At 36.3% G+C, this 17,664-nt stretch overlaps 1 protein-coding gene across 2 annotated transcripts in view; it reads right to left on the reverse strand.

Annotated features, from left to right (window-relative positions):
• The window catches only part of SEC23A (SEC23 homolog A, COPII coat complex component), a 63,454-nt gene that overhangs the window by 28,173 nt on the left and 17,617 nt on the right, over nucleotides 1–17,664 (reverse strand). For both annotated transcript variants that reach the window (XM_059181965.1, XM_059181964.1), the window contains exons 9-14: nucleotides 16,520–16,635; nucleotides 12,746–12,869; nucleotides 10,672–10,752; nucleotides 7,722–7,811; nucleotides 6,486–6,592; nucleotides 86–239 (exon numbers count right to left, since the gene is read on the reverse strand). In XM_059181965.1, the coding sequence (XP_059037948.1) occupies nucleotides 86–239; nucleotides 6,486–6,592; nucleotides 7,722–7,811; nucleotides 10,672–10,752; nucleotides 12,746–12,869; nucleotides 16,520–16,635 (672 nt within the window). The remainder of the gene's footprint in view (nucleotides 1–85; nucleotides 240–6,485; nucleotides 6,593–7,721; nucleotides 7,812–10,671; nucleotides 10,753–12,745; nucleotides 12,870–16,519; nucleotides 16,636–17,664) is intronic.

Below are 17,664 nucleotides of genomic sequence, written 5' to 3' on the forward strand. Positions count from 1 at the left end.
ATGCTGAAAGAGATACTTAACAAAAGCAACAAATACGACAAACAAAAGCATTCAGATTGAGAAAAGCGCTATGTTCACTTCTTACCAGTCGAATGAGTTGTCGGTCTAGCCATCTGAGCACATCTGGTCCTTCCTCTGTTTCTGCTCTATAGATTGCCAGCCGGGCCATAAGAATGGCAGCTGCCTCCTGGTCAAAAGATGCAGCAATGTTTTGGATTTGAGTTTGAGCATCTGCCCAGCTAAAGGCAAGAAGAAAGCACAGAGATACTGTTGAATTACTAAAGTTACAGTATCACAGCTGGCTACCACACAGACTTAAATTAAAATGATGCAGAAAATTACTTCAATACTTGAAAACTCCAACATTGCCTAGAAAACGAGCATTTTAAAATCACTAATAGCAGTTTCAGTATAGCATTATTTTTCAGAAAAATATATCCAAATCTAATAAAGTCCTCAAAAATAACTGTAAAGACAGATCTCCAAACACATTCCTTAAAACATTAAGACTTTTACAAGTAAAAAAAATGGCACAAGTATATGTGTTTGTGTGCATGTACACAAGTCTCTATGTCAGACTTTGAAATTATTTCTTCAATTTTCTAAAGGCAGCAACATGGAACTAAAACAAAAAAATAAAAGTTTTCTGCCAGCCTAAATAATTCTCATTTACTAACCTGGAAAACGAACAAAATTATTTCAAAAAGTTTTCTCATTTGGTCTTTAATTCAATTATTAATGACAAAAATGATATAATTGAAGTTCTATGTATTCTTTTCTCTCCATGCTAATACAATGACCAAAACTAATCAAAAGTTAGTAACTGAAAATTTTACTTTAAGGGACTAATTTGCTATTATGTATAAAAATAGCAATAATTTATTAAATTCACATGTGGGTTTTTTTGGGTTTTTGTTTTGTTTTTTTTATTTGACAGACAGAGATCACAAGTAGGCAGAGAGGCAGGGAGAAAGGGAGGAGGAAGCAGGCTCCCTGCTGAGCAGAGAGCCTGATGCGGGGCTTGATCCCAGGACCCTGGGATCATGACCTGAGCCGAAGGCAGAGGCTTTAACCTACTGAGCCACCCAGGCGCCCCTTAAATTCACATGTTTTATAAATCCAATCCAGTCAAATTGATCTTGGGTAGACACAGCAACAGCTTATATGTGTTTGTTAGTTTAATGTTTCACAGAGTTTTGAAATACTTCAGCTGATCCTAATTCTAAAGTGCCTCACTTTAACCAAGTCTGGTAATACTTAAGTGCTTTTGAAAAGCTAGACCACTTTTGTATTACTTAAAGATGTAAGAAGTGATCCCATGAAAATTTAGGCAGTAACATATTCAAAATTCTTCTCCCTTCTTCCTCTATTTTTAATTTGTTTCAAACAAACAATTTTTTAATATTTTCTAGATGACTAACAACTGTTAAGTATCTCAGTCTAGTGAAACAGGCAAGAGGCAAAAAAAGAATGAGAATGAGTAAAAGAGTAAGAACTAGTAATTTTGAAATCATTTTTAATACAACTTAAACAATAGTTATACTAATAGTTCAGTTATTTTTTAAGTTTTAATTTAAAAAACTCAAAGAACTAAAAACAAAATTATCCAAATCAGTATTTTCCCAGCTTGGATGACCATGATATTCACTTGCTTCAAAATGAAACATAAAGATGATATTTTAACTACAGTGACAAGTAAGCACATGCATATTTACTAATTAAAACTTATTTAGCTATAACTTAAAAATTATGCTCTTAGAATCAAGTTTTAAAGAGTTTATTCACATGGTAAAAATCTGTCTTCTGCATTTCCAATATTCCCTTCTCACTGTAATTCTTACAACTAGTTTCACACCAAACTTTCCAAATCAAAGTTATTTTCTTTATGAAAAATAGGGTTAACTTTTGACTGTATCTCAGGAACCTGAGTCCTTTATTTTCACATGGCTTATTCACTTAAACAATTACACTTGCCTACGCCCCTAAAATCGTACTCCTAATAAATAAAAAAATAAGTAAGTGCTGATTATTGAAAATGGTCAGGATAAGTTAATTTGAAAAGATGGGTGTTTTGATGAGACATAATGACATAAATGGCACCAAAACACACATAATATATATCTCTATAATAACCTCATAAATTCTGTGCAAATTGAAAATATATAAACCCATGAAATTTCTCACAAGAGAGTCCCCTTTCTCTTAAAAAATTTACCTAACGAAAAAAAAATTTTACCTAACTTTTTTGTTGTTTTGTTTAAGATTTTTGTTTAAATCCCAGTTACTTATATAGTGTAGTATTATTTTCAGGAGTAGAATTTAGTGACACATCACTTACATTTAACACCCAGTGCTAAACAAAACAAGGCCCCTTCTTAATGCCCATCACCCATTTAGCCCATTCCCTGACCACCTCTCTCCTCCAGCAACCCTGTTTGTACTATCTATAGTTAAGAAAATGTTTTAGGGGCGCCTGGGTGGTTCAGTCAGTTAAGCATCAGACCCTTGATTTCAGCTCAGGTCTTGATCTCAGGATCATGAGTTCAACCCCTAGGATGGAACCTACTTTAAAAAAAAAAGTCTGTTTTATGGTTTGTCTCTCCCTCTCTTTCCCCCATGCTCTTATGTCCCATTTCTTAAATTCTACATATGAGTGAAATCAGAAGTATTTGTCTTTCTCTGACTTATTTCACTTAGCATAATACACTCTAGTTCTACACACATCATTGCAAATGGCAAGATTTCATTCTTTTTGAAGGTTGAGTGATATTCCATGGGTGTATATATATATTTATATCACCTCTTCTTTATCCATTCATCAGTCGATGGGCATTTGGGCTCTTTCAATGGTTGGACTATTATTGATAATGCTGTTACAAACATTGGGATTCAGGGCGCCTGGGTGGGTCAGTCAGTAAGCGGCTGCCTTCAGCTCAGGTCTTGATCTCAGGGTCCTGGGATTGAGCCCCACATCAGACTCCCCACTCAGCAGGAAGCCTGCTCCCCCCTCTCCCACTCCCACTGCTTACATTCCTGCTCACTGTCTCTCTGTCAAATAAATAAAAACCATTTTAAAAATAAAAATAAATAAACATCGGGATACATGTATTCCTTTGAATCAGTATCTTTATATCCTTTTGGTAAATACTTAGTAGTGTAATTGCTGGGTGTAGGGTAATTCTATTTTTAACTTTTTGAGGAACCTCCACACTATTTTCCAGAGTGGCTGCACCAGTTAGCATTCCCACTAACAGAGTAAGAGGGTTCCTCTTTCCTTAACATCCTCGCCAGTATCTGTTGTTTCCTGTGTTGTTAATTTTAAGTATCCTGACAGGTGTAAGGTATATGTATCTCACTGTAGTTTTTATTTGTTTTTCCCTGATGATGAGTGATGTTGAGCATCTTTTCATATGTCTATTACCCATCTGTGTGTCTTCTTTAGAAAAATATCTATTCAGGTCTTCTGCTGCCCATTTCTTAACTGGATTACCTAACTTTTTAAATTTAAAACTTTTCACTTTAAGAATATTTAAATAGGGATGCCTGAGTGGCTCAGTCGGTTAAGTGGCCAAGCTGGAGATCTGGGCTCAAGTCATGATCTCAGGATCCTGCCATCAAGTCCTGAGTTGGGCTCCTAAATAAGTGGGGAGTCTGCTTGAGGATTCTCTCTCCCCTTCCTCCTCTGCCTGTCCCCTGCTCGTGTACATACTCACTCTCTCAAATAAATAAATATATATTCTTTTAAAATGTATTTTAAACATAAAAGCTATGACTAGAGGAATGCCTGGGAGGTCAGTTAAGCAACTTGAGTCTTGCACTTGGCTCAGGTCATGATCTCAGGGTTGTGAGATGAAGCCCTGTGTCCAGCTCCACGCTCAATGTGGAGTTTGCTTGAGACGGTCTCCTGTTCTCTCTCTGCCCCTCCCACTCATGCTCTCTTTTTCTCAAATAAACAAATAAATCTTAAAAAAAAAAAAAAAAGCTATGATTAGAATAAACTCCTATACATCCATCATCTAGATTTATCAATTGTTAGCATTTTAACACATTTGCTTTATCATTCTCTCTTCCTTCATACACATACTCTTTCCTTTGTCAAACTTCTTGGGTAAGTTAGAGATATGACCCTCCCTTAAAAACTTCAGTGTGGGGGCGCCTGGGTGGCTCAGTGGGTTAAGTCGCTGCTTTTGGCTCGGGTCGTGATCTCAGGGTCCTGGGATCGAGCCCCGCATCGGGCTCTCTGCTCAGCGGGGAGCCTGCTTCCGTCTCTCTCTCTCTGTCTGCCTCTCTGTCTACTTGTGATCTCTCTGTGTCAAATAAATAAATAAAATCTTTAAAAAAAAAAAAAAAACTTCGGTGTGTATCTCTTAAGATCAAGAAAATTATCTTCTATTCTTATAAAGCCTTAATGATCAAATTCATGAAATTAAACACTGATGTAACATTATCTTATATATGAACCACATTCAAATTTGTCTAATTGTCTCTGTAGTGTCCTCTACAGCAAAATTTTTCCTGACACCGGATTTTACCCAGAATCACATACTGGCTTTAGTCATAACATCTCTTCAGTCTCCTTTAATCTGGACTGCTTATAATGCTTTTCTTGCCCTCTAAGACATTTTTGACAAGTCTAAGTCAGTAGCTTTATAAAATATCCCTCAGTTGGTATGTCCAGTTGTTTCCTTATGTAAATGTTTTGAATGTTGAATTTAAGTTGCACATGCATATGCGTGCATGCATGTGTGTGTGTGTGAGGAGGCATAAATAAATTGACATGGGGGTGCCTGGGTGGCTCAATGGGTTAAAGCCTCTGCCTTCAGCTCAGGTCATGATCCCAGGGTCCAGACATCGAGCCCCGCTTCAGGCTTTCTGCTTGGCGGGGAGCCTGCTTCCTCCTCTCGCTCTGCCTGCCTCTCTGCCTACTTGTGATCTCCATTTGTCAAATAAATAAAAATCCTTTAAAAAATAAATAAATAAATAAATAAATAATTTTAAAAAAATAAATTGACATGTTTGCCAAGAATCAAAACTTCCAAGAAATTGGTCCAGGATTTTAAGTCAAACCAAGGTAGCAGAGCAGGACAACAAACCTATGTACAATCCTTTGCTAACCAAAAGACAATCCAACCAATACTCAGTTTAAGCATCACTCACCAAAACAATCTCGTGGTTTTCAGGAATGAAGCCAGAGTTTAAATACAGTTCAATAAAATAAAAGCTTTGATGCCCTCTGTGTCCATTTTCTAGCCCATGCTTAAATCTGTTAAGTTTATCCTAATCAACTCTCTCTTTTGCCTTACTCAGAAAATACATCATATAGAGATGAGCAAGAAAAGGGATCTGGTATGTCTTATCACTTTCTTTGGGAACTGTAACTACCTCAAGAAATATAGGACATTACTTTGTTACATAAAATACTACCTAATAATATTAACTGTTGAAAGACTTTCACCTTTGTGGTCTCAAGCAGTGCTATACAAAGTGTGGTATGCAAATCTAGTGTCGGTTTGCCATGAGATAAGAACAGAAACTGAGAATAAATGTTTAGAAATTTTTAAGCAATTTAATAAAATAATTTTTTGTCTAATAAATCTAATAAAAATAGAGACTTATATTTTGAATTTGTAAAGTTACATTTTCTAATAATTCATTTTTATTGTATTTAATAAAAGTATTAGTCTCCAAAAAATTGGAAGAAAAAAAAAACAACTGTCCCTTCACTACACAGAATTCTGAGGACTGGACTATTCTGTATCATATAGCAGACCAAGTATGTTCAAGTCCTTTGCATTCCATAGCCTGCCCCAGAAGTACCTAATCACAAAGGAGACAAGGAATAAAGGCTTGGTAAATGAATTAAATATCTAATAAAAACTTGAAAAAAATATAGAATGATAAAACTAGCTAAGAACTCAATTAAAAAGTAATGCTATTATTATGGTATATTATTCTACACGTATATACATATTACCATTGCCTATTATAGGATAATGTTTATTAGTTTTTCTCCTCCGCTCTGAGGACTATGCTAAATACAAGAATATTTTGGGGAGGCCTGGGTGGCTCAGTTGGTTAAGCAGCTGCCTTCGGCTCAGGTCATGATCCCAGCGTCCTGGGATCGAGTCCCACATCGGGCTCCTTGCTCTGCAGGGAGCCTGCTTCTCCCTCTGACTCTTCCTGCCCTTCTGTCTGCCTGTGTTCGCTCTCACTCTCTCTCTCTCTTACAAATAAATAAATAAAATCTTAAAAAAAAAAAAAAAAAGAATATTTTGAAGAATGTGTCTTAGGAGTCATTTTTTTAAAATTATGGATCCTAACAATGAATATTTTAGCCAATAAGCTGAGTTAAAATAATAAAATGCTATTAATCATAAATGTCCACTTTCTAGTTAGAGATATTGCTCAAAACAGAAACCCAGTTTGGAAACATGACCAAGAATAGTTTTGATATGTAAATTAAGTGTCTAACAAATACAACTCACTTCCTAGCAATGGTGGTCACTCGGATGCGTCTCTGCCCACTTGAATGCTGATACTGAGTCACAAACTGGATTGCACCACGTCCTCCTTGAGGAATTGGAGCATTATGCTATGTGAAAATAAGAGTAAAAACTAAGTAAAATCTATTATAATGTTAATACAGTTTCCCTAGCATTAATGAAAGTCATTCTAAAATCAATTAGAAGGATGCTTGTTTCCAGTGCATACCAAACAGTTGTGATTTGCCACATAAAAGAGAAATGGATCTGGGAAAGGGGAAAAATAACAAAGAAAAAAAGAAGTGAGTCCATTTAGGATATCAGTTTCAAGTAATATATAATCGGAAGATGTAAAAGAACAAAATGAAGGGAGAAGTGTAAAGAAATTAACAGATACACAAAGGCATAGCAAGGCAATTTTGCCAAATTGTAGCTGGAGAAAGAGAAACTGAACCAAGTCCTTCTCCCCTCAGTATAGGAAATGAAAACTGAACTTATAGGAAGATAATCACATGATAAACAGATGACCAATGGGAAACTATTAATAAGAAGAGCCCAACAGTAATTTATAATAATGATCCTTAGAAAGAAATAGCAGGTAGTCAATACAAGAAACCTTCATGACCTTTAACAATAAGGAATCTTGCTTTATTGACTGACTGGTCAGTCAGTTAAGAGCCACCTCTTTTTCACAAATTCTGATGGTTAAACAAAAAAACCTCTGTATCTTAGGAAGGCTAACCATGAACCTCTGTGGTTCATTTTATGCCTAATATCTATTGGTATGTAATGCAGTAATTTGTATATTACATCATTCTTTAATATAACTTCTTCCTATACCAGAAAAAATTTTTCACATATTAGAATCTTTACCTTCCAATCTTCTTCTATGAATTTTGATATATTAAACTTTCTTGTAGGGGCTTCATATATCTTTATATACCTTGTGACAACTAGGAGGACCTCAATCGCTAATTACAAAAATGCATAACTAGACAGAATTTAAAAAAAAAGAAAAAAAAACAGACTAAAAGTTGGGTTGCCCAATGTTGGGCATTGGTGGGTTTCCCTAACATCTCTATTATAGTTTATCCTCTCACCAAGAAGTTTAGCCTTGAGAAACAGAAAATGATAAACAAAAATTCCAAAACAGATTAAGTTTCAAGTCATAATTACTACTGGAAAAAATATGAAACATTTATGGCCTAAATTGAGTACTTATAATATAAAAAGTCATACCTGATTGACAACCTCAAAATAGATAGCTAAGGTTGTAGTGGGACTGAGTCCACATATCTTCCATTGACAAGTGCCGCCTGTTCCTATCTCCTGTAAAAATAAAAGAGTATATGTGAAAGCTAGAGAACACAATTTTTCTAAAGATTTTACTTTTAAGTAATCTATATACCCAGGGTGCGGCCTGAACTCACAACCCAAGATCCACAGTTGCATGCATTGAATGAGCCAGCCATGTACCCTCAATCTAATACTATAACATATAGTAAGGTAAAAAGGGGAGGAAAAACCTGAAGTAAGAAAAACTGTTTCACATTTCTTTTTTTTTCTTAATATTTTATTTATTTGTCAGAGAGAGAGGGAATGAGAGAGCACAAGTAGGGAGAAGAGGGAGAAGCAGGATCCCCGGTGACTAAGGAGACTGATGCCAGACTTCATCCCAGGACTGAACTGACTGAGCCACCTAGGCATCCCTACTACTACAATATATAGTAAGGTAAAAAGGGGAAGAAAAAACTGCAGTTAAGAAAAACTGTTTTGGGACGCCTGGGTGGCTCAGTTGGTTGGGCTGCTGCCTTCGGCTCAGGTCATGATTCCAGGGTCCTGGGATCGAGTCCCACATCGGGCTCCTTGCTCGGCGGGGAGCCTGCTTCTCTCGCTGCCTCTGCCTGCCTCTCTGCCTGCTTGTGTGTACTCTTTCTCTCTATCTCTGGCAAATAAATAAAATCTTAAAAAAAAAAAAAAAAAAAAAAAAAAAAGAAAAACTGTTTTGGGGTGCCTGTGTGGCTCAGTGGGTCAAGCCTCTTCCTTCGGCTCAGGTCATGATTTTAGAGTCCTGGGATCAAGCCCTGCATCGGGATCTCTGCTCGGCAGGAAGCCTGCTTCCCACTCTCTCAGCCCGCCTGTGATCTCTCTCTGTCAAATCAATAAATAAAATCTTTAAAAAAAAAAAACTTTCACATTTCTTTTTTTTTTTTTTTTTTTAAGATTTTATTTATTGATTTGACGGAGAGAAATCACAAGTAGGCAGAGAGAGGGGAGGAAGCAGGCTCCCTGCTGAGCAGAGAGCCCGATGTGGGACTCAATCCCAGGACCCTGAGATCATGACCTGAGCCAAAGGCAGCAGCTTAACCACTGAGCCACCCAGGCGCCCAACTTTCACATTTCTAATTTAATGAATGTTAAAAGCTTAAGATTTTTTGAAGTCATATAAATATGTCATTAAATAAAATTAAACAATTTTTACAAAGTAAAATTATAAAATAATTCAAGTTCTTGCTAAGTATTGATACAAGCTCTTCATATTGTAGACTTAAAAAGTAGACATCAGGGGCGCCTGGGTGGTTCAGAAGGTTAAAGCCTCTGCCTTCAGCTCAGGTCATGATCCCACGGTCCTGGGATCAAGCCCCGCGTCGGGCTCTCTGCCCCGCGTCAGAGAGCCCGCTTCCTCCTTTCTCTCTCTACCTGCCTCTCTGCCTATGTGTGATCTCTCTCTGTCAAATAAATAAATAAAATCTTAAAAAAAAAAAAAAAAAAAGTAGACATCATTTACTTTTTTCCTAATTCATAAAAAAATATTTTTATTTATTTGACAGAGAGAGAACACAAGCAGGGGGAGCGGCAGGCTGAGGGAGAGGGAGAAGGAAAAGCAGGCTCCCCACTAAGCAAGGAGCTCCATGAAGGCCTTGATCCCAGGGCCCTGGGATCATGACCTGAGCTAATGGCAGACACTTAACCAACAGAGCCTCCCAGGCAACCCTAAAAGTATACACCATTTAGGGGCACCTGGATGGCTCAGTGGATTAAAGCCTCTGCCTTCGGCTCAGGTCATGATCTCAGGGTCCTGGGATCGAGCCCCGAGTAGGGCTCTCTGCTTAGCAGGGAGCCTGCTTCCTCCTCTCTCTCTCTGCCTGCCTCTCTGCCTACTTGTGATCTCTGTCTGTCAAATAAATAAATAAAATCTTAAAAAAAAAAAAAAGTAGGGGCACCTGGGTGGCTCAGTGGGTTAAAGCCTCTGCCTTCGGCTCAGGTCATGATCTCAGGATCCTGGGATCGAGCCCCACATCGGGCTCTCTGCTCAGCGGGGATCCTGCTTCCCCCCCCCTCTCTCTGCCTGCCTCTCTGCCTACTTGTGATCTCTCTCTCTCTGTCCAATAAATAAATAAAATCTTTAAAAAAAAAGAAAAAAAAAGTATACACCATTTAATGATTTTTAAAAAGCACATACCATTTAATGAAGTAATTACAATTAACACTATCCTTCTATCCAACCAATTGATCTGTGTAAAGTGATATCAATTTAACTCATACGCACATATGAATAGGTTCTCTAGATCAGAATTCCATAATGTAAGCAGTCTGATTAAAAAAAAACACTTTAGATATCAATTTTTACCATGAAAATTGCTTAGAAGTAACTTTTAAACTCTATATTTTTAGAGATGATTACTCACTTTGTTATGTCCCATCATCCTCTCTATAGCTATATTAATTCTACCATTTTAAAGTGTATTATATGGCCCCTAGATGGGATAACAAAAAAGAAAGGAATTGAAACTCAAATCTGGCTAATTTGGTTACTTTCCTGGAAATCCTACAACAAAAAAAGTTTCGGATTTGACTTTCAAAGGTCTCCAAATTTTTAAATCACAGTTGTTCAGTTTTTCCAGACATAATGAGACAAGGAATAACTTGGGAAAAAAAAAAAAAAGAAGACTGCTGACAGTACAAATTTATACAAGGTTTAGATTTAGGGGTAGATGGTAAAAGAGATATGCAAAAGGAATGAGCACAAGTAGATTATACCAATGGAAATGGAAACTGAACCACATTCTACTGAAACTTAGCCTACACAATAATTTTGAAAGGAATGCTATAGGCTGCCACTCTAGGTCTCTTGTTGGTCTGCCATTTGAATTAACTGTATTTTCTTTTTAGAGTAAAGATGACTTACATTTTCAGATACACAAGGTCCTTTAGAATTGAGAGACACACAGGGTCCAATAGCTCCTGAAATCTTTATTTCCCTTGAGGTCTGCAAAGTAAGAATACAGTGAAAACCTCAGTGTACTCAAAGACAAACTCAAACATACACTCAACTACAAGTATATAAGAATAGACATTTTTTCCATATTTAAAACTCAAAAGTCAATGAAAACATACTAATATTAGAAATAATGAATCACCGGGTACTTCTAGATTGCAATGCCCTAATTTAAAATCTAGCCCTGACCTAACTTTAATATTCTATTTCCAACTGCCCATAGGAGGACTCCATTTGGGAACCTCACCCTCAATTCAAAATAATAGCGTCTCCAAAATTCATACATCCTAATTCAAAACCTTAAATGCTATCTTCTGTTTTTCCTCCCTTAGAAAATCTGTCACCAAGATTGGTTTCTTTCCAATTTCTACTGACACCAAAATTCAAGCCATTGTTACTTTCTATCAAAAAAATAGGGAGTGCCTGGGTGGCTCAATCTTTTGAGTATCTGCCTTCAGCTCAGGTCATGATCCCAGGATCCTGGGATTGAGCTCCACATCAAGCTCCAGGTCAGGCTCTCTGATCAGCAGTAAGCCTGCTTCACCCTTTCCCTCTGCCACTCCCCCTGCTTGTGTCACTCTGTCTGCCAAATAAATAAATTAAATCTTAAAAAAAAATTAGGTAGCCTAGTTCACTTTTCTTGAGATTCTTTTTCCCAACAAACTGAATATCACAGTCAGACAAATTTTACTCGAAAACACTGTTCTTCATTAATTTACAATGGCTTCTTTGGCCTAGACATGCATCTCCAAACTACAACCAACCACATAATTGAAACTATTTCCCTTACCTTACAATAAAAACCATTCACTAACTGGGAAGTTTCCCCAAATATACCATGTTGATTCTCACTTCTTTACCTCTCATCAAATGGGATCCTAACTAAAATGTGTTCTCTTCAACCAGCTTTAATTCTGCCATCTTTCAAAACCACTGTAAGTTACTATAAAACCATTTGTCAAGAGTAAACTGTGTCCTGCATACATTCATGTTTCTTCCATTAACCTGTGTAGGACTTTTATAATCTGTTATTTCACTCTATCACAAGTGTTATTCTTATCTTTCTATCAAAACTTTTTTTTTAAGTAAGCTTCGCACCCAAGGTGGAACTTGAATTCAAGATCTGAGATCAAGAACTGCACACTCTACTGCCCAAGCCAACCAGGTGCCCCAAGATTGAGTTTCTTCTTAATAAAACCTGTGCCCTATATATCCCTTGAGATCTCTATAATTTGTAATTTCCTTTTTTAATGCTGGACATAGAACAAGCATTCAAATAAAAAGATTAATAAGAAACATTTAATGGAAATTCAAAACCAATGTGTTTGTAATACACTTGTAATTAACACTAAGCCTTTGGGTTTTTGTTTCGTTTAAAGATTTATTTATTTTAGAGAGAAAGAGGAGAGGGGAGGGACAAAGGATGACAAGAGAGAATCTCAAGCTTACTCCCCTCTTAGCCTTGAGGCTAAGGCTCAATCCACAACCTGAGCTGAAACCAAGAGTCCAATGCCCAACCGACTGTGCCACCCAGGTATCCCCAAGCCTTTGGACTCTTCAAATCCAAATTTGAAGTGAATGACAGAAGTAACCAATATCAACAACCTACCAACCATAAAACAATTACCGATTACCTAAATAGAACAGAACAGGTTTCTTTTAAGTTAGTTATTAACTCCTACAATTAAAAAAATCTAGCATTAACAATAGCAAACACAACACTAAAAAGACAAAGCACACTTAAAATGGAAGTTTACCTATATAGTATCTTTCTTTCTAACAATTATTTGGAAATGCTCAAGTAAAATTTCATGTACATTTAATGATGACACATTTTTCTGGTAAAACCTCTAATTCTGGTTTTTGAAATAAAACCACTACTTTTAATACATATATTGAATTTGATTAATGATATTTTAAAATCACACTCAAGCCTATAAATTCCTTTGATAACATACCATACATATCAAGTTTTGGCTCTTACCTTTATTTCTAATGTACCACCAAAGCCCATTTTAAACTGTCCATGCATATCTTTGGTAAAGACTCTTTGAAAAGTCTGCTTGAATAAGGAAGTGTTGAAAGAATCACCCATTACCATGTATCCTCTGCATGTAAAGAACAAAAAATAATGTAAGTGACACAAGTATTGGGTCCATGTGTTAAAAACAGAAGTAAATTACCTCTCAGTACTACCAACGAATTTTGAAGATGCTTTCCAAAATGTGCTATATTATCATCAATTTAAAAAAATCCAAATATATGAGACTATCTACACCCCACAAATAATCTAAATCCTGAGGGTATCTGAGTGCCCCTAACACTTGCATTGGTCCTCAGTAATTTACTAACATTCCTTTATAAACAGATATACAGCCATACATTACAAAATTCAAAAGGTACAAAATACAAAATGGTGCATGGTAGCAAATACATCTCTCCCATTCCAGCCACCCAGTTCTCCACACTGGTGAAGATACCTGACAGTTTACGGCACACGTTCTCATTCTTAAAAACAAATATATACCTGTGTATGTATATATTTGCATATACTGTCCCTGTGTATATCACACAAACGTAACAGGATCACACTCAGTGAGACTAGGAGACTGAAGGACCGTTTTCACTTTAAGCTCTTATATTCGGCTTGATTTTTCACAGTAAGCATATACCTATTTTAATTTTTTTTTTTAAGTTTTAAAGAACATTAACTGTCAAAAATAATTCTGAGAGGGACGCCTGGGTGGCTCAGTTGGTTAAGCAGCTGCCTTCGGCTCAGGTCATGATCCCAGCATTCTGGGATCGAGTCCCACATCGGGCTCCTTGCTCGGCAGGGAGCCTGCTTCTCCCTCTGCCTCTGCCTGCCATTCTGTCTGCCTGTGCTTGCTCTCTCCCCCTCTCTCTCTGATAAATAAATAAAATCTTTAAAAAAAAAAAAAAAAAAAAAAAAATAATTCTGAGATAACATTTTGTCCTAACAGATTGGCAAAAATCACAGTTTGACAACATATTCTGTTGATGAGACTATGGAAACACAGATGGGAGTGCAAAACGATGGAACCTGAATGCAGGAGAATTTGACAATATCTAACAAAATTATCTATGTGTTTTCTCTTTACTCTAGCCAACCCACTATTGGGAATCTATCCCAAAGATATTCTGGAAAACAAAAACAAAAGAAGAATATACGCACGAGAGTATTCACTATTTCTAATAATACAAGATTGGAAATACTCCAGATGACAATCTGGATGATCATCTATTAGAGACTAGTTAAATAAAATATGGTACATCCACACAATGAGGTAATAAACTCCTATAAACCACTTTGTAGGGTATAAGTGAAAATGCAACGTTGGTAAAGATATGTAGATCTTTCTGCTTCTCATACAAAAAGAGGATACACACACCCATATACCCAAATGCATACAAATATTTACATGTATTTCCTCATATTTTTAAAATACTTAAGTAGCTTTAAAACAAAATATCAAAATTTAAAAGAGGACAAAGAATAAAACTGATATGGCACAATTAATTAATGATAATTTTATTTTTGATACTATGAAACTCTTGATTTATGTTATCTCTGATGCTATTATACATCCTTTTTTAAAAGATTTTATTTATTTATTTGAGAGTGAGAGAGCATGAGCTGGGGGAGAGACAGATGGACAAGGAGAGGCAGACTCCCCATTAAGCAGGGAGGCAGACATGAGGCTCGGATCCCAAGACCCTGGGATCATGACTCGAGCTGAAGGCAGACACTTAACAGACTGAGCCACACAGACGCCCCTATATTATACCTTTGTAAATGCTGTTTTCTCTATGTTTCTCACCAGTGTACAAAAATATAGTTGAATTTTGTATGCTGACCTTTATCTAGAAGTCTTAACAACTTAACATTTTAATTCCAATAGCAGTATATAAATTCTTTCAGACTTTCTATTTCAACAAACATGTCCATCTATGATGTTCTCTTATCACTAAACATGGTAATGCATAATACATTAAGGACAACTTATACCACCTCACTAATTTTTCCTCCTTTACAGCAAACCACTAAGAAAGAGCTATCTATACCTTTAACTACTCAGTGTGGACCCTGGTCTAGCAATACTGGCATCACCAAGGATTTTGTATGAAAAGCAGAATTCCAAGTCTCATCCCACGCACAGTAAATCCAGAATCTGTATTTTAATAAGATACCCGGCTGACCTAATATGTGAAAGTTTGAAAAGTTGTAATCTATACCAGCTGTTATCAATCTCGCCTTCCTATTCTTCTAGTTTACTCTAAGTCAACTTTCACTGCTCTTAGGAAGGTCACCAATGATCTTTGTGGTGTTAAATTGCAAAATCTTAGAACCCTACCATTTTTATTGCTATTTTTAAAAAAAGAAACACCAAAATTCTGACAGTTCCCACCTTTTTATCTCCAGCCCAGACCCATCTCCTGCACTCTATGTTGTAATACCTGACGGCCTACTCAATACCTCCTCATGGATATCAAATGGCATCTGAAACCAAACATATTCAGAATTGAACTCCCAATCTTCTCCCCAAATACTCTTCTTTCCACAGTCTTATTCAACAAAAGGCAATCCTTCCAGTACACTCCCTCTGATTTTCCCAAACCCTAGATCCAACCTATCAGCAAATCTTCTACCTTCTAAATATACCCAAAATCCAACCACTTCTCAGCCACCACTTGGTATTCCTGTATCCCTATAGATCTCTACTGTAGACAACTGAAGTCAAATGGTCCCTTTAAAACATTACATCAGATCGTATCACACCTCAACTGAAAACTCTCCAATGACTCTGCATCTCACTCAAAGTAAAATCTGAAGCCTTACATCAGTCAAAATACCCTCACAATCTGTCCTTCTCACTTACCCCACTCCAGCTACAAATCTAACACCCTTAATTAACAAAATCTCAACTAAGGACAGAAAATTCTTCAACCTGATAAACATATCTACAAAACCCCACAGCTAACATCACACTTAATGGTGAAAGATGAAATAGTTTCCCCCTAAGATCAAGAACAGGCAAATCTATAGAGAGAGAGTAGATTAGTGGCCCAGGCTGAGGGGCGGCGGCGGGGTGGGGGACGTGGGGAACAAGGAAGCAGGAAAGGGAAATGACTGCTAAGGGGTACAGAGCTACTTTCTGGGGTAGCATAAATGTTCGAAAACAAAACTTGGTGATGGTTGCTCGACCTGTAAATAACCAAAAATAAAACATTAAATTGTAAGCTTTGAACAGGAAATTGTATGGTGTGTGAATTATATCTCACAAAGCTACTACAGGGGGGCCTGGTTGGCTCACTGGGTTGGGCCTCTGCCTTCAGCTCAGGTCATGATCTCGGGGTCCTGGAATCGAGTCTTACATCGGGCTCTCTGCTTGGGGGGAGCCTGCTTCCCCCACCACCTCTGCCTGCCTCTCTGCCTACTTGTGATCTCTGTATGTCAAATAAATAAATAAAATCTTTAAAAAAAAAAAAAAGCTGCTACAATAATAAAACAATGCACGATATCAAAACAGCTTTTCAAACAGAACTTGTGACTTTATAACTGAATTTCAGAAAAAATTTAAAGTGAGCTTTACTGAAAGGAGTATCAAAAGTTGTTAATAGTTGTCCTGGAGTGGCAGGATGATGACTGTTTTTCCTAAACTGTCATTATTGGTTTATATTTGTAAACTGTAATCATCAGTCTATAATTGCAAAAACCGTAAACACTGTAAATACATACCCAGTAAGGTTGGGACAGCATTTCATCTCCAGGAGACCTGTCTGATCTAACGCACATGCATAGATATCGATAACATGACCAGTCGTAGCAGCTCGATTAGCCAATGCTTCAAAGTGCTACAAAAGATTTTTTTTAATCAAATCAAAGCAATGCACAAACTTAACCACCCTATAAATCATTTTTCCATAAAGAGATCAAAATAACATTTAAAAATTCTAAAAGAATAATACATAATAATTTAAATGTGATGTTCTAATTTAATTTTCTATGATAAAAAATTGTTCATAAAGTGATATAATAACTTCTATAAATTTTAAGAATTCTTTCTAAATATACTCCTAAATGAAGCTAACTTTGGAGAAAAGGCATACCAAATATCTTGCTCTTCATACATGAACATAGTAGAAGACAGAACTGGTTTTCCTGGCTAAATCCACATCCAGGCAACAAAAACGTCAAGTACGGAAAGACAGTAACAAAAACTATTAGATAAACAATAAAAGTAATACTTTTTGAAGCTCTAATAAAAATTCCAAGCTCAAAAGAAAAATTAGGTAGCAGGAAGAAAGCATCCAGTAATAGTGACAAAAATCATGTTGTTATACTTTTAAAATTATGTATAATGACTGCCAAAAAGAAAAGAGATAATACAGCAAAACTAAAATAAAATTGTGAACTCTAGAGAATTTCTTTTTTAAAAAGGGACATTAACAGCAAAACCAATTCAAGGGAATACACAGTCAAAAGTGAGAATATACTGTCACAAACCCACATAAAATTGAAGTAACATGAACAGAAAACAACTCACAAGAAAATAATGGACTATTCATGCTATGAACAGTATATGTATCTACAAGACAGCCTCTGGAAATGAAAAAGGAAAATGCAAGGAATTTTTCCAAAGCAGGCAGGATATTCTTTAAAATGAATATTTAAAAAGGCACACAGAGCTTCTCTCTAGAATATTCTTTAAAGAGATACTTATTGGTGCTATTAAGTCTTTAAATATTTAAAACCAGAAAAATTATCAAGAAAAAAAAACACTGTTTCTCCAATTCTGAATAGTAGTAACAATATCAGACTTCACAATATCAGATCACTTATCATCAAGTATTTGTATACTTCCTCTTCCATAAAATAAATTT

This window comes from Mustela lutreola, chromosome 7 (genome assembly GCF_030435805.1).
Source record: "Mustela lutreola isolate mMusLut2 chromosome 7, mMusLut2.pri, whole genome shotgun sequence".
NCBI lineage: Eukaryota > Metazoa > Chordata > Mammalia > Carnivora > Mustelidae > Mustela > Mustela lutreola.